At 33.8% G+C, this 27,276-nt stretch overlaps 1 protein-coding gene across 1 annotated transcript in view; it reads left to right on the top strand.

The window, feature by feature from the left end:
* The window catches only part of SPG11 (SPG11 vesicle trafficking associated, spatacsin), a 72,967-nt gene that overhangs the window by 19,476 nt on the left and 26,215 nt on the right, over positions 1-27,276 (top strand). Inside the window, exons 10-24 of the mRNA XM_031952224.1 lie at positions 98-270; positions 1,404-1,580; positions 4,920-4,991; positions 5,255-5,379; positions 5,748-5,926; positions 6,346-6,559; positions 7,285-7,488; positions 8,450-8,556; positions 11,695-11,840; positions 12,873-13,034; positions 14,284-14,350; positions 21,850-22,015; positions 23,777-23,982; positions 25,743-25,851; positions 27,064-27,223. Coding sequence (XP_031808084.1) covers positions 98-270; positions 1,404-1,580; positions 4,920-4,991; positions 5,255-5,379; positions 5,748-5,926; positions 6,346-6,559; positions 7,285-7,488; positions 8,450-8,556; positions 11,695-11,840; positions 12,873-13,034; positions 14,284-14,350; positions 21,850-22,015; positions 23,777-23,982; positions 25,743-25,851; positions 27,064-27,223 — 2,267 coding nt within the window. The remainder of the gene's footprint in view (positions 1-97; positions 271-1,403; positions 1,581-4,919; positions 4,992-5,254; positions 5,380-5,747; positions 5,927-6,345; positions 6,560-7,284; positions 7,489-8,449; positions 8,557-11,694; positions 11,841-12,872; positions 13,035-14,283; positions 14,351-21,849; positions 22,016-23,776; positions 23,983-25,742; positions 25,852-27,063; positions 27,224-27,276) is intronic.

Below are 27,276 nucleotides of genomic sequence, written 5' to 3'. Positions count from 1 at the left end.
ATTTCTGTCTCTAAGATTTTACATAACTATTAAGTCAAATCATGTCCACTGATATACCTTTTCTTTTATTAAATTAGTTTATTCATGATATTTTTAGAGTTAGATGAACACTTGCAGAATGGTGTGGATATATTGACCAATTACATTATTGAACTTCGAACCTTCATGATAAAATTTCCTCGGAAACCAGCTGATTCTGTAAATGTATATATAGATGAAGATATCCCCAGAATAAATGAGAATGAAATGTGGAGGAAGCTCACCCCTGAGGTAAATATATATATGCTTGGCCTTCATTTTCCCCCCATAATTTACAATATTTGGGAAAATAAAGGAAAAGTAGGAGTTATGAATCTGCGTACCCATTATATTGAGAGTTGGCTAGTACATTCCCTATATCATTGTACTGGCTATTCCTGAACCAAGACTTAAAAATTTAGATGTTCTGTTGGCATTCAAAGTATTTCAGAATAACCCACGTTTCCCATTCTCCATTCTTTTCCCCTTTCCAGTCCCCATTGCAGACTGGGTCCAGTGACCAGGATTCCTGGCTATTCCAGGAACAAGACCCCTCCATCTCCTTGGTTGTCCCCCACCCCTTTGTCTAGAAAGCTCTCCCTTTTCTGCTTCACCTGCTGACCCTCTCTGGTTTCCTTTAAGCTCAGCTAAGATCTCACCTTCTACAGAAAGCCTTCTCTGGCCCCTTTTTAATCCCAGTGCCTTAATTATTTCCTATTTATCCTGTTAATACTTCACATTAGCTATACTTTAGCAGCTTTTCAATGCTCCCTTTTGAAATGACATGTAACATCCTTCCATGCCAGCTAGGCTCTACTTATCCCAACTTACCTAGTGATCCATAGTTCTCTTTTATTTATTTGGAATTGTTGCCATTGACTGGACTTTAAGGCAAATATTTGAACCCTACTTAAGGTGATTACTTCACTTCTTTCCTTCCCTTACATCCCGTATCTTTGTTTTCTGAATGTAGTTAGGACAGTGAGATACATTGTTGTCAATTAGGAGATGAGGGTGACTTGAAAAGAAAGTAGAAGTCCTAGTGATATGGAGCAGTTTCCTTTAATGCTCTCTACCTATATATCTACTACCCTGGAGCACTATGAAGATTAATGTCAGCATAGCTGAGCTAATGGGTTGGATATCTAAAATGGTAATAACAGTGGTTGCGTTTAAGCACAGTTCTGAGAGCAGTAGTGATGTTCTGAAGAATAGACTGAATGGAGAAATGACAGATACATATCTTTCTGTTTTCCTAGATCCACACCAAAATAGTTGGATTTATGAATAGGCATGGTGAACAAGTCTGATCAAAAGTAGCAATGAAAAAACAAACAAGCACAAAAAACTTAAACATATTCTTTTTTTTTTTTTTTTTTTATTAGCAAGTTATTGCCAATGCCATTTTAAACAACAAAATACCAGAGGCTCAGACCTTTTTCAGGATCACTAATCATGCTGCTCAAAACCTTGACAAACTGATTCAAATTGGATTACATCTCGTCTTTGACAGACTGCTAAAGAGCAATATCAAAGAAGCTTCTGAACTCTTAAAGAATATGGTGAGTGTGTTACACCAGTCTGATTCTAAAGTCATTGAATCTAGGAGGAGCACTAGGTTTACATATACCTGTTTCTTCAGATATATAGGGAGATGATAGTCTTACCCATTGGACTCTCTTCCCTGGTCAGACCACATCTTGAATATTGTACTCTTGTACTCCATGTGCCATACTATAGGAAGGAAATTGACAAACAAGAAAAGTTCTACAAGAGCATAACTAAGATCATGAAAGAACTGAAAAAAAAAATGCTCAGTGAGGTTCAAATGAAGTAACTGGGCATGTTTAATCTGGAGAAGAGAACATTTAGAAGGGATGACTTTAAGTCAAGTCATGGCTGCTGTGTGGAAGAGCTATTACACATATTCTGACCCAAGAGGCCAGAAATGTGAGCAAGGAATAGACGTCATGGAGGACAGATTTCTGATTGATGTAAAGAAAAGCTTAATAAAGGAATACAGATGTGGAATAGTCTGTCTTTGAGGAAAGGAGGTGCCATGTTATTTGAGAGTCTTAAAGTAGAGGCTACTTACTGTAATACAAAGAAGGAACACTTATTCAGATTTGGTGTAGAATAAATAATTTTTGAGGTTCTTCCTACTTCTGTGATTTCTATGATTCTTTTAAGTTTTTCTACTTGTATAGCAAATTTATTTGGAAGTCATAAGTCAAAATCATTTATACAAAGTATTCTCAGGGCTGCTCTTAAGAAAAAAAGACATTTTTATAAAATGAATTTTCCTGAATAAACCTGCATAATACATGGGGTTATCATCTTTTGTCCATTTTTGGGGAGTGAAGAGGTTAGGATTCTAGTCCTTATTCTAATGCTAATTGCTTATGAGTTTAGGCAAACCATTAGTTTCTTCATTTATAAAATAAAGGGGCAGGATTAAGTAGCTTCTGAGGCAGATGTGTCCTGGCAAATAAGTAACAACTGACTCTTCAGGAAAAAAACCCAGGATCCTTAATACATTTTTATGCTTAATCTGCATTATTAACATTTTTTCCCCTCAGTTTCTTAAATCTAGACATTGAATACAAAACCCCAATTTGTAGAGCTTGCCTCAGTTTCTGAGGTGTAATCACAATGAAAATTTTGCATCTATTGCCTTCTCAGTGGGGAGGGGAGAGGGAAGAGGAGAAACAATTTGGAATTGAAAATAAATTTAATTTTAAATTGAGAAAAGTTCATTTAACAATTGACTATTGCTAGCCTGTATTTATTGATCCTATCACACTTATGCTTTTAGTCCTAGTGCTTTGATTCCTATGATTATTTAAAGAATCTCCATAGTTTACAAATTTTTAATCAGTCTCTCTCTTTCTCCCTCCTTATCTGACTCTGTCTTTGTCTCTCTGTCTCTGGCTTTCTCTTTCTTCCTCCTTGTCTCTCTGTCTCTGTTGTCTGTCTCTCTCCCTCCTCCCAAAAATATTTTTCTCTCTTTTCCTATTTACCTAATTTTACATTGAAGTCACCAGTTATCAAAGTATATAGTAATAAAATTTGAAGAGTCTATGAATTCTATTCTATGAATAGAATCTCTATTTTTTCATCTGCACTAGATGTTGTTGGAACATAAACTGCAATTTAAAAACTAGTAGTTGTTTTTTCAAATACATGCAAAGGGTTTTCAACATTCACCCTTGCAAAACCTTGTGTTCCAAATTTTTCTCTTTCCTTCCCCACTTCTCCCATTAAATACTATGTTGTGATCTACATTGAATCTGTCATTCTTTCAGGAAGCTTTTGTTTTGACTTTCTGCAAATATTTTGAGCACAGAAAACATTATTTTATAAGATATTTGGTCAATTTGTTACTTCAGTTGTGTAATAAAAAGCAACTCTGCCAACTTCTTCATTTGCTTCTTCAAGAATAATCTGTAAATCTTTATTCCATTTAGCTGCAACATCTTTTGTCTTTTGAGCACACTCATAGTAAGAATGTCAAGATTACTATACTTTAGTTTCGTTAGAAAACCTAATATTTAAAATATTAACAATAAAGATTTATAGGTGATCTAAAATCTGTGTGATTCTTAGTCCTTCCTGCCTCCTTTGACACTATTCTGATACTTTTATCATAAAAGCACAAATTGGAGCAGTAAATTTTGAAGAGGAATTAGGACCTGAGATGAAATTCATAGGAAGCCAGTGATTTTAAAAGGAGAAACTAAGGAGGGAGTTGATCTTAGGTAGACATGGAGATAGGAGATGGAGTGTTTTCCACTCCTAAAATATGTGAAGCGGAATGTTATGAAACAAGTCTAGAAAAGTAGTAGGAATTATATTGTAGAGAGATGAGACTCCATTTTTTCCTAGAGGTAATTTTTGAGAAGGGGAAGAGACATGGCTTAACTTATAACTTAGTTATTGTATTTTGTCATATGCGTAAGTAGATTGGGGAGAGGGAGAAAATGGAAGAAGAGAGCTCAATTAGGACTGTTAAAATAGTTCAAGTAAGACTTGCTAAGTCTTGCAATTGTGCAAGATTGTACTTTGCACAATTATTAAGGTAATCGTAGTATGGGTAGAGAAAAGGGGATTGCATGCAAGAGATATTGTTCAAGTAAACTGTTAAGATTTGGCAAGTAATGAGATGTGGGATGAAAGATTGAGATTGACTCCTAGGTTAGGAACCTAAGTGTATTGGTTAGGAAAAGTTAGGGGGAAAGAAGGGAATATTTTAGGGGAAATATGAATTCTTTATATATATATGTATATATATATATTTATATTTATATATATATTTAGTTTGAAGTACTGATGAGGTGAAGATATTCAGCAAGTGGTCTGAAGAGAAAGCACTTTGGAAACTATGGAGTAATGAATTTATAGCTGAATAGGATTTGAGCTGGGAACAATACCCACTGGATCCTTTTGTTGTAGTCCTTATAGTATGGTAACTTTTTGGAGCTGTAAGAGGACCAGGCCTAGAATGTGCCTTTGATCCTGAATGGATCATTTAATTAGCTCTACTCTTCTTTAGCATAATAGAAACACATCCTCTTTCTTTGAATCTTTTTTTTTTTTTTTTGCTGAGATAATCGGGGTTAAGTGACTTGCCCAGGGTCACACAGGTAGGAAGTATTAAGTCTGAGGCCTGATTTGAACTTAGGTCCTTCTGACTTCACTCTTCCTTTGAATTTTAAGTGTTTATATATATATATAATATATAAGAGGATGAATTCCTAGAAGGCACTAAGTTTTGAGATCTTTTTTGATTTCTGTCATGATACCTGGCTATAATAGAGTATTCCTATATCTAGCCAACAGAAGTTCAGGAATTCCCAGTATTGATTGTAAGAGGCATTTTGTATTGTTTGTATATTTTGCAGGGCTTCAATGTAAAAGACGAGTTACACAAAATATGTTTCTATACAACTGAGAAAAACACACGGGACTTTTTGGTAAGTGAAGATTTTGAAAATCTGTAGTTATTAAGTCTTAACACTGAATGGTACTTTAATGTAAAATGTGTTCCCTTCCATTCATGTTACTACCTATATGTTTATAGCATTCAGGCATGTTCACATACACACACAAAATTTGAATTTTAGCTTACTTATTCAATGTGCATAACTTATTTGACATTTCTGAATTTTGTGTCAAGATATAAAATGATTTTGATTTTGTAGCACCAGTTATTTAATTTGTATATATTTGATTCAAGGTTGGCATTTTGAAAGAAGAAAATTATTTTTCTGAAGAAGAGAAGAGAACTATAGAGTATGTATATCAGGTTGAAAAATTGTATTCAGAACCTCTCAAAGAAAATAAAAAGACCCAGCCTTGCAGGTAATTTCCTCCACTATCCTCACACTGTTAATATTAATATTTTTCAGGAAATTAAGGTTTGTTTAGTGTATTTGAGATCTAGTTGTCAACATCCAGGATTTTCTGTAGTCAATGATTCTAAGTTTTTATTCCCCATGAATATAATATATACCCCCCAAAGAAGTATTCCTCACTAAAAAAGTTCTAGAGCTTTCCTTCATTTTGATGTTTTTATAGTCATTCACTCATTTATTCAACAAATATTTTTTGAATACTTTATGTAAGGTGCTTCAAACAATTGTTAAAATACTGCCAAATTGAATATGCTGAATTGGATTTTTTTTTATAAATGAACAAATTCCTTTTCATAAACTTAAAATTACTATTAGTTTCAGGAGCTGGAGAAAGGAAGATGATTTTTCTAAACACAGATCTGTTTTAGACTTCTTAAAATTCAGTGAAAAAGATGAAATTTGTAAGCAGGATCATGGAATTATACTAAGCTGGGCTCAGTGGTGGGAATCTCTGACCCGAGAAACCATTCTTCTTCCCAGGAGATCTACAGAAGGTAAATGTCACGTGGTTTGAAATATGGGAAATAAAGTGTTCTGGATGAGCTATTGTTTATAGAAAGGATAGTTCATATAAATAGATAGATATAGATATAGATATAGATATAGATATATAGATGTCCAAAATAAATTTAAGATAGTTTTTTGTGAGGAAAATCCTAGCAGCTGGGGGACCACTAAAGGATATTATAGCTTAAAGGATAGAATAGCTTAAAGAGGCATCCCATGTCAGGACTCTTTTTTAAGGCAGTTCTGGCAGTAAAAGGTAAGGGGAGTTTATATAAAAGGAAGAAAAGGAAATAGTTTGATGAATAATATTTGAATCGGATAAATAATCATTGAATGATAAAGTTTAGCCACAAAAATCATTCATTGCTAATTTAAGTATAATGAATTTGATGTCTTTTTTATGTAGAACTCAAATCTTGTTCTCCTCAAGTTCTCTGGATGCATATCACAGCTCGCCATGACTGGCTAAGCATTTTCTCTTGGATGGAAGAATTGAAGATTCAAGATGGTTGTGTTTCACTCCAACAGGCTAAATGGCCTCATTTGACAGTAGATATTATTGATCACCATACGTGCTGCAATAACTACCTGAGAAATGAAATCTTAGATAAACTGGCCAGGTATTGTTACTAGTAAAGGAATCTCTGTTTAAGAGAAAGAACTAAATTTGGGGGTGTCAAAAATAAATGCACATTTTTTTTTTCTTCTGAATAGTGTTAACTAGAATTAATGCTTGCTGTATATCCTATTGTCTGTATGGGACAAAATACATTAAAAATTACAAATCATTATACCTTGCCAAATAAAGCTGAGATTTTACTTGTAGTAAAATATATATAATTTTATGAGACTATGATGGTTATATGATATGGTTATAATAATGTTGCAATTGATTTCCTTTCAAAGTTTGGATTTAGTTTTTGTTTTTTGTTTTGTTTTGAGAAGATTCTATAAGATTTCATAGAGATTTTTCCTGGACTATGTAGTTAAGTTGAGGTCAAGATTCCTAATTTTCCTCCCCTGTATTGTGAACTCATAAATTTCTCTTATTCTTTTCTATTTTATTGCTATACATGTATGACTAAAATGAGCCAAAAAGAACGTTGGTATATGAAATAATAGAAATAAGGTCATTTGATAAAGTTAAACAGTGTAGTTATCATGTGCTTCCTTAGTACTTTTAATTTAATTTACATAAGTAATGTAAAGTAAATTAAAATGTAAAGTAAATTAATTTACATAAGTAAATTAAATTAAATTAAATGCTTTAAATTTGTTCAGTATAATATGATCTACATCGAACACTTTTAATTTGTCATCAAATTGATCCTCTTTCACTTTGTAGACATGGAATTTTCCTAAAATCTGAATTAGAAGATTTTGAACTCTTGCTCTTAAGACTAAGCCGAATTGGGGGTGTGATGCAGGACCCACTTCCTGTTCAAAATTATACATCCTGTGATGGTTTAGATTTCCATGCTCGCTTTCTTCTATACTGTTTAGAGCATAATCTGCAGCATCTGCTCTATGTCTACCTTGATTATTACAAGTGAGTACTAATATTTAGTCTGTTCTGCATGATTTCTTAATGCTTCCTTCAACATAAACATAACTTTTTGGAAATGTTAACATTCATTTAGATGATTTTGATATTCTGAAAGTAGTTTTCTATTTATTTGTACCACATTTAACATAGTGCCATGCACAAATAAGCTTAACAAATAGTTTTTGCTAGCACTGATTTTGTTAGAAATATTTCTATTAACCCCTTAAAATTCAAACTAAAAATTAAAGAAAGTGTATAAAAAATTAATTTTTTAAGGAGAGAAGAAAAACTATAAAAGCTCAGCTAAATTCTAGTACTTTCTGCTCTTTTAAGTAAATAAATGTTAAATAGGTTTAGTTGTGTTGTATTAACTACTTTTATAAATTCTTACCTGTATAAATGTTTCATTTATATAGAGCCATGTATCCAAGATAATAATTGATATTGAGGCAGTAAGTTATACCTACTGATTTAATTGTTTTAATTCTTTGTGTCATGTGGTCCTGAGGTTAGGGCAGTCAGGTATATTTGTGACACATAACAGTAAGATTTACTTAAATATAGAAGAACTTTTCTCAATTCTGCTAGTTAGAGAATTGAAATGTGATTTTTTTTCAGGAGTTAGTCCTGGACTTGGACTCTTCAGTCTGAACTTCTTTAAAAATTGAGAAAGGATGTTGAAATCATATCTTATTAATTCTGTCAATCAAATTTTGAATTTCTTAGTTTTCCTTTTTTTTATTTTAAAATCGTTGAAACCTAAGATATTTTTAAAGTGGAAAGCATCATTTTTTTCAGTGGTAAAATTTCCTTTTGATTTGGGTGGACTGTACAGCTTGGTATACTATTTTGAATTTCCTACTACTCTTGATCCTTTCTTAACCTATCATCTGAGCATATATATCTATAATACATCATATATGTTCATCATGTTAATTATTGTCATTTTCATCTTAAATTTTAGACTTAATCCTTTGAATTGTCCCTTTTTGGAGAAAAAAGAATTGCATGAAACTTATCCTTGGTTTGAATTTTTGGTTCGGTGCCGACAAGTTACTAGTAATCTGACAGGTAGGAGTCTATTATTTAGGAAAACTTTGAAGAACTAATTTCTCTGTTGATGTTCCTTTACTTTAAAAATATTTATCCTATTTTTTGATACCTTTTCTTTTTTCATGATCTTCATTTCCATATATGTGTGTATATGCCTATCTTCCTTTCTTCCCCAGGGAACATCCCTTGTAACAAAAATTTTTTAAGAGATAATTTTCCTTTCTTTTCTCTTTTCTCTTTCTCTCTGTCTCTTTTTTTTCTTTCTCTTTTTTCATTTCTTCATTTCTCCCTGAGTATTGTAGAGGAGGGAGACATACAGAAATTAAGGTATTTGGAAACAAAAGATATTAATAGATTTTTTTTCAAAGGAATAAATATTTTTTATAAAAGTAAAATTGACTTTGTCTGACAACATATGTAATATTTAACATTTGTAATCCTCTCATACAAACTCTGCAGTGATTTCCTTTATTATTTAGTTCATTTGACTAGAGACAAATTGACCAGCTTTCAGACTTTTAGAATGCAGGTTGTGTCTATTTAGAAGGCCAAAAAGTTTTAATCTATTCCTTGTCAGAAAGAAATTAGGCAACTTGAAAAGAATGGTAGGTATGTCTTCTGTCTCTAAAGTAACCTGTTTTCTTTGTATTCTTCTTCCTTTTAATTGTAAAATCAAAAAAGCAAAAATAATTCTTGAGGGTAGAGTGTCTATATCAGAAAAGAAGAGGAGCCACTAAGATGACAGGGAAAGATAATGATAAATATTGGCAGGGATGTGGGAAAACTAGAACTCTAATACATTGTTGGTGGAACTGTGAATTAATTCAACCATTTTGGAGAGCAATTTGGAACTCTGCCCAAAGAGCTTTCAGACTGTGCATACCCTTTGACCCATTGCTGGGTTTGCATCCCAAGGAAATAATAAAGGAGGGAAAAGGACCCACATATGCAAAAATGTTTATAATAGCTCTTTTTGCAGTAGCAAAGAATTAGAAACTGAGTGGATGCCCATCAAATAGAGAATGGCTGAATAAGTTGTGGTATATGAATGTTATGAAATATTTTTGTTCTGTAAAGAAAGATCAGCAGGATGATTTCAGAAAGGTCTGGAGAGACTTACGTAAACTGATGCTAAGTGTGTAGAACCAAGAGAATCTTGTACACAGCAGCAAAATTATCTGACAATTCTGATGGACATGTTCTTTTCAACAATGACATCATCCAGGTCAATTCCAATAGACTTGTGATGGAGAGAGCCATCTGCATCGAGAGGTCTATGGGGTCTGAGTGTGTACCTTTGTTATTGTTTGCTTGCTTTTTGTTTTCTTTCTCTTTTTTTTCCTTTTTGATTTGATTTTTCTTATGCAGCATGATAAATGTAGAAATATATACAGAAGAATTACACATGTTTAATCTATGTTGGATTACTTGTTGTCTTAGGAAGGGGATAGGAGGGAGGAAGGGAGAAAAATTTGGAACACAAGGTTTTACAAGGCTGAATGTTGAAAATTATCTTTACATGTATTTTGAAAATAAAAGGCTATTATTTAAAAAAAAAAAAAAGAGGAGCCATTTCTTCCCTTTGTTTCAACACATTAAAGGACCATCTAGTCATCATTTAGTGGGATTCATGATCAGGTGGTAGTAGGAAAAATCCATAGTATTTTTAACCTCAATAACCTAAGGCTTTGCAATTGTACTGATGATAAAAGTACATATTTGTCTGGTGTCATTCCAAACATTCAGTAAAGATTATGGTCTGGGAAACTACCCAAAAGAAATCTGCAATAATTTTTTTTCAATAGGGAATTCTCTGTGCTGATATATAAACTTGTTAAGAAGAAGGATTTGTTTTGTTTTTTTAAATCATTTTGCTTTTCAAAAATTATTTTCACCTAATTCCTAGTTTAGGATAGTTTCTTCTTTTTAAGAAAATAATTTTACTGACATCTTTTGTTTTTAAATCTTAACAATTTAAAAACAAAAGATAACAATATTTTTTTCCCCAAAGAAAAGACTGTCCCAAATTAGGATTTAAGTGAAATATAAAGCAAAATGTAGCTTTACCTTCCCCTCTCCTAGAGATCCATATAGCAAAGAATATTTTTAAAAGAAATAAAGAGAGGCAGATAGATGGTATGGTGAACAGAGTACTGGCCCTCAAGTCAGGAGGGCCTAGAGTTCAGATCCAGCCTCAAGACTTAATAGCTATGTGACCCTGGGTAAATTACTTAATCCTGATTACCTTGCCAAAAAAAAAAAAAATGTTAAAAGAAACAGAGAAAGTAAAGGAAAAAACCATTTTGATTTGATTTAATACAGTGGTGGTGGTACTTAGTGTTTTTTAAAAAAACTTTATTCCCAAAATTGCAAAACATTCCAATTGTAAAACATTGAATCAGTATGTAGAAAAAAGCCTGAAAGCTTAGGAAATATTCTACTTCTCTCAACCTCTCATCTTTGCAAAAGAGGTACTTTCTCATATCTCATATCTCCAGTGGATGCCATACTGACTTATCTGTAATTTTGCAACTCATTTTTACTTATCTTGCAGTTGCTCTATTTATATTGTGTTCACATAAACATTGTTTTCTTGGCTTATCTTCACTCAGCAGATGTTCATTTAAATCTTTGCATAGCCTTCGTATTTCTTTTAGCACAGTAATATTCCATTATATTTCTATCCCATAATTTGTTTAGCTGTTCCCTAAGCCATAAGTATCTATTTGGTTTCTAATTCTTTGCCATAGAAAAAGTGCTGGTAAAAGGATATATAGGATAGACTTTGTATTTTATCAGTGATTTACTGGGAATATATATATATATATATATATATATATATATATATATATATATATATATATACACACACACACACACACATATATAGGTGGGGAGAGAGAGAGAGAGTGTGTGTGTGTGTGTGTGTGTGGTGGCTTCTCTCAATCAAAGGATATGGACATTCTAGTCACTTTATTTGCATAATTCTAAGTTGCTTTCTAAAATGATTCTGTTGTTTTATAGATCTACCAATGATACACAGCACTAGTGTGCCAATCTTCCTACATACAACCCCTTTAGCATTGTGTGTTAACATCTTTTGTTGTTGCCAGGATAGTTATTTCTTACAGAGAAAAACATGTTCTTTTTTTCCAGATCCCAAACTAATTTTCCAGGCCAGTCTTGCTAATGCTCAGATTCTGATTCCCAGTAACCAAGCCAGTGTGAGCAGTATGCTGTTGGAAGGCCATACCCTCTTAGCCCTTGCCACAACAGCATATGCTTCTGGAGGCCTTAGCCAGGTAAATTAGCTATCATTGTCACCAGTTCATTTTGAGAGCAAACTTAGGTCTAATAAAAATATCTTGGCTTCTCTGGTCCTCAGTAGAATAGAAAAACTCAAATACACAGATTTTTAAGTACCTTTATAGATTACACAACACAAAATTTTCTAATTTCATTTTCTCTAGATTGAAATGTTATTTGATGACTTTCCCCCCTTTATTTTGTTTCCTAATAATATGTTTTTAAGCCTTGTGACTTAATAGTTAACTGGTATTTTTTATATGGTTAGACAGTTTATGTGTGGGTTATGAGGAACCACATTTACTGCTGCTTTTGGAAACTCTGGTTAATGACCTAAAGGGAATTTACCCCATTTGCTTTGTGAAAATGGTGAATAATTAGAGGAAACTTTTATGTTTAAAACTTCTCACTTCAAAAATTTTGAATTTTGACAAAGTTTTACATGGGTTGTTTGATTCTTTAGCCTACAGGGTCTTTTTTGTTTTGTTTCTCCATAGATATAGATTGATAACTCATCTGTACTTTAAAGTCTGCGAGATGTCTAGGCCACCAAGAGTTGTGATTTGCTTAGGTTCACACAGTTTTTGTCAGAGATAGGACTTGAACTCAAATCTTTCTGATTCAAAGGTTGACTCTCTGTCCTTGGGGCCAGACTCCCTTTCTACAGCATTAGTCACTATTTTATTTTTTTATTTTTGACCTTACTACTTGCCAGAAATTAAAGTCAAGAATTATAGAACTTAAAGATAATCAATATCTCTTTGTTTTATAGGTGAGGTAATTAATGCCTAGGAAGATGTCACATGACTTGCCCAAGGCTACACAGCTTGTTAATTGCAGATCTTGGTCAGAACCAGAACTCCTGACTGTGATCCATTCCTATGTTTTCACTATGTTGTATTACCTTCCTAGTGTCCTCTAATATTTGTTACTAAATAAATATTGTTTCACAGGAATGTTGAGAAAAAAAAATTTGAAGATTTTAAGAAGGAAAGGTAATACAGTTATTTGTTTTCCTTTATACTTAGGTTGTTCAGAAAGAAGAAGGAGAAATCTGTTTGAGGAAGGTGGATCCCCAGCTTCTAAAGATGGCCTTAACTCCTTACCCCAAGCTCAGAGCTGCACTCTTTCCGCAGAATGCTGTCCCTAGTATCCTGCCCCATGACATCACCCTCTACCACCTTATTCAGGTGTGTAATTATAATAGCCTATCTTCTGTTTAACCAATGGCAAACCCAGTTTAATTAAGATATTTCCCATCAAATTGGATAAGTTTCTAGTGTAAAGTCTCCCTGCTTAAAATCAGTTGACTTGGTTTACTGTATAGGCTCTCACAGACAATGTCCTTGTTTCTCCCTTTTGCTAGCTTGGTGCTAGCAAATGTGGACCCAGCAGGTCCACATTTTTGTTTCAGATCAAAACTATTCTTTCTTTAACCTCAGAAAGTCATTCTTTGCTCCCTTGGTTTCTTTTTCAAATTCCCCTTCTATAGGTCAGACTTTTCAGTGTTCCTAGATAAATTTCCCTCAGAAACTATTTTTCATTCTCACACCTTTTCAAGATTGCATGCCTTTAATTAGTTATTGTTTCATTTTGTTATTGTACCATCTGGCCTCAGTCACATTTCTCTGCATTTTTATCTTGTTTCTTAGACAGATTTCTCTTTTTTTGTTTCTTTCCCCTCTTTATCACGTATCTTGGCAACTTAGCTTGCATACCCATTGTGGTCATATTTCTTAGTCTTATTAATTCTCTTTTCTGTCCCACCCAATAACATTTCTTTTCTTTTTTTCTTTTTTTTAATTAATGTGTTGATTTATTTAAAATAAATTCAGAATAGAAAAAGAAAAAAAAAGCATTATCATGTGCACAGCGCAGCATAAGGGAGGATTCAAAATCCTGCAATATTTGTAAAGCTTAGTTTTATATTATAATTATGCCTGCCTTTCACAGGCAGAGCTGTAGGGTGATAAATCTGTGTTTGGGAAGGGGAATTTCACCATTTGATTATAACAAAATAAAAATGTGTTTAATACTGTTTTTTGTTTTTCTTTTTTACTTCATTCCATTAGAAAGTCATGATAATTAGATTATTTTCTCTGAGAATTAGATGTCTGTTGCCTTAGTGTTTCAGTCCTTAAATTCATTCCCTTGAATTTAATTCCACAAATATTAAATGCCTGGTTTCTATAAGGCACTGAGATGCAGAGATCAAAAAATAGCTTCTGCCCCTTGAGGACCTTACATGCTATTGTATGAAATTGAAAACTTGTAGTGGCTAAAAAATTCTTAAATTACCAAAAGAGAAGCTTTTTAGAAACTCTGGTATTAGATAAGCAGCTTGTCCCTGAAGCGCTTTTATAAAATATTGTGTTTGTATTGTTTTAGAATTTGCTTATTTTAAATTTTCTCTCATTTGTCCATTTGTCTCTATTTCAGTCCTTGTCTCCCTTTGATCCCAGTAAGTTATTTGGCTGGCAGGCCACCAATACTCTTGCCATTGCAGGTAAGTTGATACAGGCAACCCTTACTTTAGAGACACAGACATATTCTGGCATAATTAAGCTAAGGTGATTTTCTATAAAGTCCATTCTAATTTCCCATTTTTTTTTTAAAGAAAAAATTCAGTCTTATAGAAAAACACATTCTTGTTGAGAAAACATTTTATAAGTTCAGTTCAGCAAGTGTTTATTCAGTATCTACTATCTGCAAGCCCCTGTACTTTATATGAAAAACAGCTTAGCCACACTCTCAGGAGAATGAAATAGAAGAGATAAAATATATAAATAGCTTCATATGACATAAGGTAGAAGAATGTAATGGAGCAAATGAGCAATTTAGTCAAGATTACGCTAGAAAATTTGAGAAAAAAAAAGGTTACTTTCATTTGTGGAGATCAGGGGAAGTAGAAAGTGTAAGTTCCCTTAAGCATAAAAACTTCTCCTTTTCCTGGGGATTTCTACTCTTTTTCTTAAATTCTTTTTTTTTTAAATTTAAATTTTTATTTTTTGTCATTTAAGTATTTTTTATACCTTTTTATTTACAAGATATATGCATGGGTTATTTTTCAGTATTAATAATTACAAAACCTTTTGTTCCAACTTTAACCCTCCTTCCCCCCACCCCTTTCCCCAGATGGCAGGTTGACCAATACATGTTAAATATGTTAAAGTATAAGTTAAATACAATATATGTATACATATCCATACAGTTATTTTGCTGTACAAAAAGAATTGTCTTTGAAATAGTGTACAATTAGCCTGTGAAGGAAATCAAAAATGCAGGCAGGCAAAAATAGAGGGATTGGGAATTCTATGTAGTGGTTCATAGTCATCTCCCAGAGTTCTTTCCTTGTGTGTAGCTGATTCAATTCATTACTGCTCTATTGGAACTGATTTGGTTCATCTCATTGTTGAAGATGGCTACGTTCATCAGAATCGATCCTCGTGTAGTATCGTTGTTGAAGTATATAATGATCTCCTGGTTCTGCTCATTTCATTCAGCATCAGTTCACATAAGTCTCTCCAGGCCTTTCTGAAATCATTCTGCTGCTCATTTTTTACAGAACAATTATATTCCATAATATTCATATATCACAATTTATTCAGCTATTCTCCAATTGATGGGCATCCACAAAGAGGGCTGCCACAAATATTCTTGCACATACAGGTCCCTTTCCCTTCTTTAAGAGCTCTTTGGGATATAAGCCCAGTAGCAACACCGCTGGATCAAAGGTTATGCACAGTTTGATAACTTTTTGAGCGTAGTTCCAACTTGCTCTCCAGAATGGCTGGATGTATTCACAATTCCACCAACAATGTATCCATGTCCCAGTTTTCTCACATCTCCTCCAACATTTCACATTATCTTTCCCTGTCATTCTAGCCAAGGGATTTCTACTCTACTGGGAGAACTGTACTCTTCTATTTCTCCTTTTTCTCTGTTATCTTTTCCATTTCTCTTGTTGTTAGTAAGTTCCATTTTGTTCTTTTTTAAAAAATTTATTTAAAACTAACTACATTCCAAGTTATTATTAATCAGAGAAATGCAAATTAAGACAACTCTGAGATACTACTACACACCTGTCAGACTGGCTAGAATGACAGGGAAAGATAATGTGGAATGTTGGAGGGGTTGTGGGAAAACAGGGACACAATGTTGGTGGAATTGTGAATACATCCAGCCATTCTGGAGAGCAAGTTGAAACTATGCTCAAAAAGTTATCAAACTGTGCATACCCTTTGATCCAGTGGTGTTACTACTGGGCTTATATCCCAAAGAGATTTTAAAGGAGGGAAAGGGACCTATATGTGAAGAATGTTTGTGGCAGCCCTCTTTGTAGTGGCCAGGAACTGGAAACTGAGTGGATGCCCATCAATTGGCGAATGGCTGAATAAATTGTGGTATATGAATATTATGAAATATTATTGTTTTGTAAGAAATGACCAACAGGATGATTTCAGAAAGGCCTGGAGAGACTTACACGAACTGATGCTGAGTGAAATGAGCAGGACCAAGAGATCATTATATACTTCAACAACAATACTATATGATGACCAGTTCTGATGGCCTTGGCCATCCTCAGCAATGAGATGAACCATACCAGTTCCAATGGAGCAGTAATGAACTGAACCAGCTACACCCAGTGAAAGAACTCATTTGACTATGAACCACTACATAGAATTCCCAATCCCTATATTTTTGCCCACCTGCATTTTTGATTTCCTTCACAGGCTAATTGTACACTATTTCAGATTCCAATTCTTTTTGTACAGCAAAATAACAGTTTGGACATGTATACATATATTGTATTTAACTTATACTTTAACATATTTAACATGTATTGGTCAACCTGCCATCTAGGGGAGGGGGTGGGGGGAAGGAGGGGAAAAATTGGAACAAAAGGTTTGTTAATTGTCAGTGCTGAAAAATTACCCATGCATATAACTTGTAAATAAAAAGCTATTAAAAATTAAAAAAAGAAAACTAACTACAAAATAAGAAAAAACAAAATAGAAAAAGAAAGAATGACAGAAAAAAAAAGAAAAACAAAACATTGTCATGTCCAGCTGAACATCAGGGAAGATTTAAAATATGTAACAATAAATTTCCTTTTCAAGAAAGCATGTACACCAGCCTGAAATTAGGAGGACCTGAGTTCAAATTTGGTGTCAGACATTTAACACTTCCTAGCTTTGTGATCCTGGGCAAGTCACTTAACCCCAATTGCCTCAGCAACAAAAAAAAAAAGAAAAGAAAAGAAAGAAAGAAAAAAAAAGCATGTATAATAATAGTAGACATTATATTCATGTCTGTCCATTTTTTCTTTGCTTCCTTATAGGTTCTTTTATTTCTTTTATTTTCTGCTGTACACTTCTTACTTTATTCTTTTGTTCCCTTTTCATTCCTTTTACTTCCCCCAAGCAAGCTATCGTTAAACATATTTATGTATATACATACAATTATATTTATATATTTATGTATATACACACATTCATACCTGTATGCCTACCTGTACACATATATTTATCTCTATGTGTATAGAGTATGTATAGAGTATAGAGTATATGTATAGAGATATACATATGCATTTACACATACATAGACACATCTAAAACAGTATTAATATATCTGACATATAATGTAGATTTCTCTCTTAATGGAATCTAGTTTGACTTTGTCTGGGATCAATGATTACTAGTCCTACCTTTTTTTCTTTTTTAAAAAATTCTACTCCTGATCCTTGTTACTGTGTTTATGTAGATCTCTTACTTCCTATCCCTGCTAATTCTACTAGTTCTATAAGTTCTACTCTTTAACTTGCCTTGTTATTACTTGGATGCTTCCCTTATTTTCTTCCACAACCCTTTCCCTCCCTTTTTAGTCCCTTTAATCTACATACTTTAATCCCACTGTTAATCTAACATCTTCTGTTCCACATCTTATCTTATTCCCTCTCCCCACTATTTCTTTACAAATTTTGGAGGGTGCTATATTCTTCATGGAGTATATATGTGTGGTGTTCCCTATTTAACCTATTCCCAATGTGAATAGGTTTTCAGAACTAACAGCTCCCTTCCCTTCTCTAATACCTGTCAGTTCTTCTTCTATATCTCATTCGTATAAGATAATTACTATTTACACCTTTTCTTAGATAGATTTGCTTTTTGGAGTCAGATCATACTCAACTCTGTCCCAGTCTTTCTATTGGACTACCCAATACGGATATTAATCTTGGACATATTTCCATTTCCAGATATAAAACATAAACAGTGTATCCTTGTTTGGTCCCTTGAAATTAGTCTTTGGTAGTCTTTGATGTTGGCTCTTATAGGTTAAATTTTCTATTGAGTGTGAGTTTGATTGAGCCAAAATCCTGAAAATCTTCAAGTTCATTGAATATCCAATTTTTTTCATTTAATATTATGCTTAATTTTATTGGATATAATATTTTTTGTTTCTGGTCTATATAGATTGTCAATATATAAGATTATAATTGCTGATAAATCTTATAAAATTCTAATTGTAGCTCCAGCAAATTTGAATTTGTTTCTTGCGAAATTTCTCTTTGATCTGGGAGTTTCAAAAATTAGAAACAAAATTTGTTTCTATGTGTTCTCCTTGTAGGGTCTTTGAGGTAGTGAACATTGCATTTTTTTTTCCTATTTCTACTTTCCCCTCTCGTTCTCTCACTTTAGGATAATTTTCTTTTATTATTATTTTTTTTTTGTGAGGCATTTGGGGTTAAGTGACTTTGCCCAGGGTCACACAGCTAGGAAGTATTAAGTGTCTCAGACCAGATTTGACTCAGGTTTGATTTCAAGGCTGGTGCTCTATCTACTGCACCACATAGCTGCCCCCTTATTTCTTATAGTATTGTGTCAGGGTTCTTTTTTGGCCACAACTTTCAAGTAGTCCAATTATTCTTTTTTTTTTTTTTTTTTTTAATTTTTCTTCTTATAGCTCTTTATTTACAAGTTATATGCATGGGTAATTTTTCAGCATTGACAATTGCTAAACCTTTTGTTCCAATTTTTCCCTTCCAACTCCCCACCCCCTCCCCAGATGGCAGCTTGACCAATACATGTTAAATATGTTAAAGTATAAATTAAATACAATATAAGTATATATGTCCGAACAGTTATTTTACTGTACAAAAAGAATCTAGTGCAGTTATTCTTATGGTTTTTCTTTAAGTTTCATTTTCTAATACAGAATTATAGTCTGTTAATGCTAGAATAGACTTTAGAAATCGTCTAGTCCCATCTTCTTGTGTTATGAATAAGGATACTGAGATCCAGTTCAATAAATTCAGCAAACTTATTAAGCACCTATTTCATGTATAGTACTGGAAATTTAAAGACTCTTAAAGCTTAATGGTTCAATACTTGCCCAAAATCATGCCCTGAGTTATTGGCAGAGATAAGCCAGGGGTACAGGATTCCTGCCTCTCAGTTCAAAGTCAAAAGGCTGTTTACAAATTGAGAGTAAACTGTCTTCACACACACACACACACACACACACACACACACTTAACTTTCCTCGTGCTATGAACGCCCCACACACACGCCCCTCAATACTTAAAACAATCAAACTACAAACTCCCAAATCAGGTCTTCCAAAATGCCCCCCAGTATTAGGGAAGTGGAGTTAGGAAGGGAGTGGTAGACTCTGCTCTAATCTTCCATAGTGACCTTAATTTATCAGATAATTATTATGTATCTGCTATATTTAAAACCCTGGTAGATGCTGAGAGGAACAAAATAAGTAACATATGACTTCTGTGCTGAAGAAACTCAAGTAACATATGACTTCTATGCTGAAGAAACTCAGAGTCTCACATTAGATTCAGTCTTAGTATGAGAGCTCATTTGACATTGTAACTACCCACTGTGGGAAGTGTAGGACACATACAAAATCCTTTGTGCTAAACAAGATTAATTATCATTGCTCAGGATCCCATTTGTGCCAGTCCAGGTCTTTGCCTGTCACCAAGGTTTGATTCAGAAAGTTTTTCTTGATTTCCTTTTAGCTTTCTGATTACAAAAGAAGACATTGAGATCTTGAGGATTTAAGTGACTTGTCCAAGACTACTCAGTTGATTAATTGCAGAGCTAAGACTAGAACCTCGGACTCTTGATTCTCCTGTCTAATACTCTTACCACTGTATCCCCCATGTTTTACCTAATATTTGAGGCTTCAAGTTAATCTTTAACTAGGCTGCTCTCAGTTCATCTGTGCAAACTGAATACCAATTATCAGACAGCAAGGAGAAAAAGAATGGAAACTAGACCTATGATTTCTTTGGTGGAGAGAACTCCCTCTCCCAGTGCATGTCAGAACCATCTCTATGCTCTACACTTGAAGAGAGTTGACTGGTATGCTTAAAAGTTAAGTGACTGGCCCAGGATAGTCCCAGAGACATTCTACGTTTGAGTAAGACCTTGTACTCAATCAAATATTCTTAACTCCAAGGCCAGATCCTGTTCCACTAGCCAGTTGTGACCCTCAATCTCCAGGAGGGAAATTCAAAGAACTGGATTTTCTACATAACTGAAATGTTTAGTTTAATGAATCACATTTTGATGAAAGGCTATAAAATTATTATGAGATATCTTATCAAACCAATATTTCAAATATAAATGGTTTCATTAAATTGTGTACTTCTTTTCCTAATGGAGATTAAGTACCCATATTCATCAATAAATTCATCTTCATGAATTGCTGTGACCAGAAAAAGAATTCATTTCCTTGAGGCCAATCTTCTGATTCACTTCCTTGAAGTTAACTGATGGGCAATATGTAGTCCGTCACCAGACCCAACTTTTGAAGCCTTTTCATTTCAGTAGAATCTCCCAGAATGTCATTAGCACAGCTCTGTGGAGGAATAATAGAGTATATATTGACCATCATTTAGCTTGGTCTGTTCCTGATTACTTATGGTTTTCAACATGAATGCTAGTCATTATACTGAGCATATATGTTGCTGTAGTTATAGATGCATATGGTATTGGATCAGAGTATGAAGAAGCTACAGATTCTAGGGGATACTTGAAATTTTTTAAAAACTCCTGGTGTGTCCCTTGGTCATGGGAGGCAGACATAGAGCTGGAGGGTATTTTGGAGCACCTCTGGATGGCATCTGAATTTGAATCCTCTCTCAAGATCCTACCAGCTGTGTGTGACCAATGTACCAGTCATTTAACCTCTCTCAGGCTTTGTAATCTGTAAAATGGAGAGCATAGATAAAAATGTTATTTCCCTGCCAGTGTGGTTGTAAGGATCAACGAGATAACATGTCAGAAGCTTCACAAGCTTTTATATATTTCTAATAAAAGCAAAGTACATGAGTAGTTGCACAAATGATTTCCAAGGCAATGTCATATAACTTTCATTAAATAAACATTGTCTGTCTGTCTGTAGAAGTTATCACAGAAGCTCTGTTACTTATTAGCTTTGTGATCCTAGGCAAGTCACTTCTTCCATCAGAGCTTCAGGTTCCTCATCTGGATAATTAAGCTAGATTAGCTCTCAACTCTTATTTCTAAAACTTTTGGATTCAACAGTATGCAGTGTATTACGCCGGATACACCTATCAGAAAGTACATATGGCTCAATCTGATATCTTTAATTATAAAAGTCCTTTGCTTTTCAGTCAACATTGAGCTTTAGAGATAAAGCTTTCTTAGAGAAAGTTTGGGATTACAGTTTCATGGTAGTTTTGTTATAACTTGAAGATGACTATATTTTGAGGTTTTGTAACAGACCTTACTCTATTGTGAAAAAATGCTATCCCAAGATCCTAGAATAGAATCTGTGCTAAGAAAAATTGAAGTCATTGTTTGTGAGATTCTTATCCTTAATAGACTGAGATCTGGATCAGTAGTTTAAATATTTGACAAAGCATAGAAAAAAATATGAGAAATTAATATTCTGCTCCTTTGAGACAATTGCTATTTTCAAGTGAAGATTTATTAACATTAATGTTTCTTCCCATTTTTTCAGATACTTCAAGTGATCTTCCTCATTTCTCTAGCTCTGACCTTGTAAACAAATATGCTATAATGGAACGTCTGAATTTTGCTTATTATTTACGTCATGGTCGACCATCATTTGCATTTGGTACTTTTCTTATTCAGGAATTAGCCAAAAGCAAGTCTCCAAAACAACTGTGAGTATTTACAGAGTAATAGGAAGTAAGCTTGATAAATGTCAAAAGAGTTATAAAGGGGATTACATAAATTTTGAGGCTCATATTTATGTAACAAAATTAGGAATATTACTTGGAGATAATCAGTGAGTGCCATAGAAAATAACTTTTGAAATAAACTTCCTAATAGATTTCATTATTAGTCTTCTTTATGACTTTAGTTTACAAACATAATCTTGGACCAAGGATCCATAGTCCTTCATTCATTGCATATGAAGGTGCTGACTCTTGTTTCTGTTCTTGGGGAAGAAAGGGACAATATGCTGTTGAGTATGAAGAAACTCTTAAAAACATTCAGAAGACAATGGCAACAAAGTGAAGTATGCAAAATGCTAAAGACCAACTTTTCTTTTTTTGTACTGTGACTGGCAGCTAGTTGGTGAAGTAGGTAGCGTGTCAGACTACTTAGAAGTTAGAAATACTTATCTTGGTGAGTTGAAATCTGGTCTCAGACACTTGCTCAGACACTACTTGACCCTAAGCAAATCATTTAACCCTGTTTGCCTTGGCTCTTCATTTATAAAATGAGCTGAAGAAGGAAATGTCAAATCATTGCAGTACCTTTGCCAAGAAAACCCCAAATGATGTCATGAAGACAAGACTGAGAAACAACTGGGGAATAGATATTGCTTAGGGCTGGAAAGAACCCAAAAGGTCATTTAGTCTAATCCTCCCACATCTCTGATTTTGCAGATTAAAAAAACTGAGGCCTGGTGAGGTTTAAACTTTCCTAGGGTCAGGAAGGTAACAGATGGCAGCATTTGAATGCAACTCATCTGACTCCAAAGACAGCATTTTTCCCACCATTATGTACTGTCTTCTATCTTGGATACTCCTAAGAACCCTCTGTGTTCTTATGTTACATCAATGATTTTCTTTTTATTCATTTATTTATTTATTTATTATTTAATAGCATTTTATTTACAGGATATATGCATGGGTAACTTTACAGCATTAACAATTGCCAAACCTCTTGTTCCAATTTTTCACCTCTTACCCCCCACCCCCTCCCCAAGATGGCAGGATGACCAGTAGATGTTAAGTACATTAAAATATAAATTAGATACACAATAAGTATACATGACCAAAACGTTATTTTGCTGTATAAAAAAGAATCAGACTCTGAAATATGGTACAATTAGCTTGTGAAGGAAATCAAAAATGCATGTGGGCATAAATATAGGGATTGGGAATTCAATGTAATGGTTTTTAGTCATCTCCCAGAGTTCTTTCTCTGGGCATAGCTGGTTCAGTTCATTACTGCTCCATTGGAAATGATTTGGTTGATCTTGTTGCTGAGGATGGCCAGATCCATCAGAACTGGTCATCATGAGGATGGCCAGATCCATCAGAACTGGTCATCATATAGTATTGTTGTTGAAGTATATAATGATCTCCTGGTCCTGCTCATTTCACTCAGCATCAATTCGTGTAAGTCTCTCCAGGCCTTTCTGAAATCATCCTGTTGGTCATTTCTTACAGAATAGTAATATTCCATAATATTCATATACCACAATTTATTCAGCCATTCTCCGACTGTACATCAATGATTTTCCAGTGATATGCTGTGAATTGAACAGAACTTAGCATTGAAAACAAGTGCATGTATGAGTCTTCTGACTCATTACATAAAACATCATAATGTGCCATGAGTACCAGGGTCCTCAGCAGTCATGATCTCCAGTGTGCCGATCTAATTTTGATGTCTGTTTTCTGTTTTAGGATCCAGCAAGTTGGAAATGAAGCCTACATGTTGGCACTTTCCTTCTTTCATATGCCTTCAGTAGGGGCTGCTTGTGTGTGTTTCTTGGAATTGCTTGGTATTGACAGCCTTAAACTTAGAGTTGATATGAAAGTGGCCAGCATCATTTTGAGCTACAAATGTAGAAATGAAGAGGCTCAGTATAACTGTATCAAGGAATCCCTGGGTAAGACATCTTCTCTTCATTTGGACAGCTTTGTGGAGTAGAAAAGGGGCTTATTTGTAATACTGAATCAGGAATTTGTCATGGGGAAATGCAGACAGGTTACTGTTTTGTCTCATTTTCTGGATTCTTCATTAACGAGTTCACAAATGAAAATGAAACATTGTAAATAGAAACTTATGTTCTTCTTAAAAATCTCTTTTTTATCCCTTTAGTTATTGAAAAATAAATTTTTGTTACTATCTTTTGTTTTTCCATCATCTAGATATCTCCTAGTATTCTCTCCCTTTTCCTTCTAAGAAATCCATTCTATATAATAAAGATATTTTTTAAAGAAAACGAAAAAAAATCAGCAAAAGCAATCAGTGCTTTGAAAAAATCTGAAAATTGGCAATGTTACACAGTGTTGGACTTCTACTTTTGCAAAGGAGATGGAGGAAGTGTATTTTCCATTCTTTTTGGGGGCCATATGTGTTTTTAATAATTTTTCAACTAATTTTTTACTATTTTCTGGTGGTGGTTCTTTCTATTTATGTTATTGGAGTTATTGTACGTACTGTTTTCTTGGCTCTACTTCCTTTCTTGAGCATCACTTTATTTAAGTCTTTCTATGTAGTCATTGTCTTAAAGCACAGTGATATATAAATTTCTTGGTGTATCTAGGTTTTTTCTTCTTATCAGAAACCTTCTTGGAATATATAACCAGCAGTTACTTCTCTGGGTCATGAATATTTCAATCACTTTATTTTCATAATTTCAAATTGCTTTCCAAAATGATTACATTGATTCTGAGCTTTATCAAAAGTGCACTAGTGTGCCTATCTTCCCACAACACCTCCAACTCATATGGACTATTTTCATTTTTCATCTCGTTAAGTGAAGTAGATTTGCATTTCTCTTTTTAGTGACTTGGAGCATTTTTTCACATTGTTGTTAATAATTTGCACTTCTTTGAAGAACTGTTTATTCATATTCTTTGATCTGTTAAAGAATGTGTGTGTGTGTGTTTTCATACACACAAATACAAATATACATGTACACATACTCACATATATAAATACATATATAATAGAAATAAATTAGTGTAAATATGTTAGATACCCAGTGTAGAAAAATTTGTTACAAAAATTTTTCCCATCTAATCATATCACTTTTTATCTTAGATATATTTTCTTTCTGTAGAAGCTTCTGAATTTTATTTAATCAGAATTATCTTTTTTTTCTTTATAATTGCCTGTTCTTTGTTTTATTAAGAATACATCTCCTTATGATTGTATCAATAGATGCAGAAAAAGCATTTGACAAAATACAACATCCATTCCTATTAAATATACTTGAGCATAGAAATAAATGGAATTTTCCTTTGAATAATAAATAGCATCTATCTAAAAGAATACTCCTACTCAGTTTTTTGCTTCTTTTCTAATTTTTTCATGGAATTATCCTTAATATTAAGGTCATTCATTTATTTTGGATTTATTGTGGGTGAAAGCCTAATTTTTGTCAGATTGCTTTCAAATATTTCCAGCAATTCTCTTTTAGTAAATTTTTTCTTAACTAATTTATGTTTGGGGGTTTATTAAACACTGGGTTGTTGAGTTCCATTGCTTCTGATTCTCTCTTGTCTATTCTGACTCACTTATCTACTTCTCTACTTTTTAATCAATTTCAAATTATTGACTAATGTTTTGAGATCTGAAAATACTATTTCCTAGGGGGAAATCTCTTTATCATACTATGTTTTAATTGTAATTTTTTTACAGCTGAAAAACTAGTTAAACTGGCTAATGGTAAAAAAGCAGCAACTGAAGAATTGCTTAGTCTCTTAGAAGAAGGCATATGGGATAGTATTCAACAACAAGGAATATCGAGGTTTGTTGTGTTTAAGTGCCTTTTTTTTTTTTAAAGCAGTGATTGTGTCCATTTATATTTATCTAGCTTTTTTTTTTTTTGTAAAGAATTCAGGCCACCTCAAGTGTTCTCATTAATTCTCACACCACACCTTGTTATGGAGGTGGAGCATGGTTGGCTCTTCCTCTTCCTAGGATGAAATAATCCAAACAGAATGAATGTTTTTTAAATATGTCACAGTGGATCCTTTAAGCAAACTGAAAAGAGGAACCAGTTGGCTATTAAGTTGATTTCTTTACATCCTGCTCTGATTCTGCCTGTTAGAGTTCAGTGATATCATTCTGAGAGCATGAGTCTAGGGAGCCTTTTCCTTTCCCCAATCTCTTAAAGTCAAGTTCATTCACTATACCTCTACTGAATCTGATTCTTCCGTAGTTAGACCTGCTCATCTACCTCTTCTGACTCTAACCCCCTGGGTCTAACATCCTAATCCAAACACTGGAGATGAGCAGAGTTTCAGGAGTGTAGACAAGGAAGCCTGTCTGCCAGCTGTAACCCGTTAGGGTTTCTAGGCACGAGTGATTTATCCTGCTTATGCTATTTTCATTCTTTCTCATGTAAATGGAAAAAGTCTGTTTTTTCCTATGTGTGTCAGAGTGTCTGTGTAGCAAAAGTACCATCTAGCCGTTGATCTCAGGAGAAGATGAGTCCCCCGGTGAAGCACTAGACAATAAAAGCCTTCATTTGACCAGTAGTCTCAGTCTAGTCTCAGTCTCTCCTGCCTCCAGATGTCCTATATCATAGACTCCTGGCTCTATCCTTCAACAGACATCCGAGTTTTGACTATTAAAATTAACTTTTGTTGCTTCGTACTAGTGTTCCAGTACTGTGTCTCTGTGGCATATGTATATACTAGGACAGCATATACTATTACCAGCAGTAGGTGCCTAATAAGTGCTTGGCAATTGTTTGAATGATTGTGTTAAAGTAAAGTGATATATACTATGTTGTGGGGGAGGTTAGTGGCAACAAAAAAGACTTGTACTTGCTATTTATCCACAAAGTTTATTAGTAGTTGAGTAGCAGCCTGTATTCACTTTTACTGAATAGTTTTTTAGTCCTTTGGACTGAACATGTCATCACAGACCTGTAGGATTTGTACATTTTTGTTAATTTGTCATTTTCGAACTATAGCTATATCTAATATTTTATTTTTTCTATTTTTAATGTCAGAACCTCCAGTGAATCAGGTCGCCAGTGGGCATTGGTGGTGCAGTTCTGTAGGCTTCATAATGTGAGGCTGAGCACAGCTTACCTAAAAGAGTGTTCTAAAGCCAATGACTGGCTACAGTTTATTGTGCACAGCCAGCTTCACAATTACCCCCTGGAGGAAGTAAGTAAACTACTGACCATCCTCAGATTTCTTAACACTGGAAAGTGGGCATT

The sequence above is a fragment of the Sarcophilus harrisii genome, chromosome 2, assembly GCF_902635505.1.
Source record: "Sarcophilus harrisii chromosome 2, mSarHar1.11, whole genome shotgun sequence".
In the NCBI taxonomy this organism is placed as follows: domain Eukaryota; kingdom Metazoa; phylum Chordata; class Mammalia; order Dasyuromorphia; family Dasyuridae; genus Sarcophilus; species Sarcophilus harrisii.
This window is presented reverse-complemented; position numbering and strand designations above follow the sequence as displayed.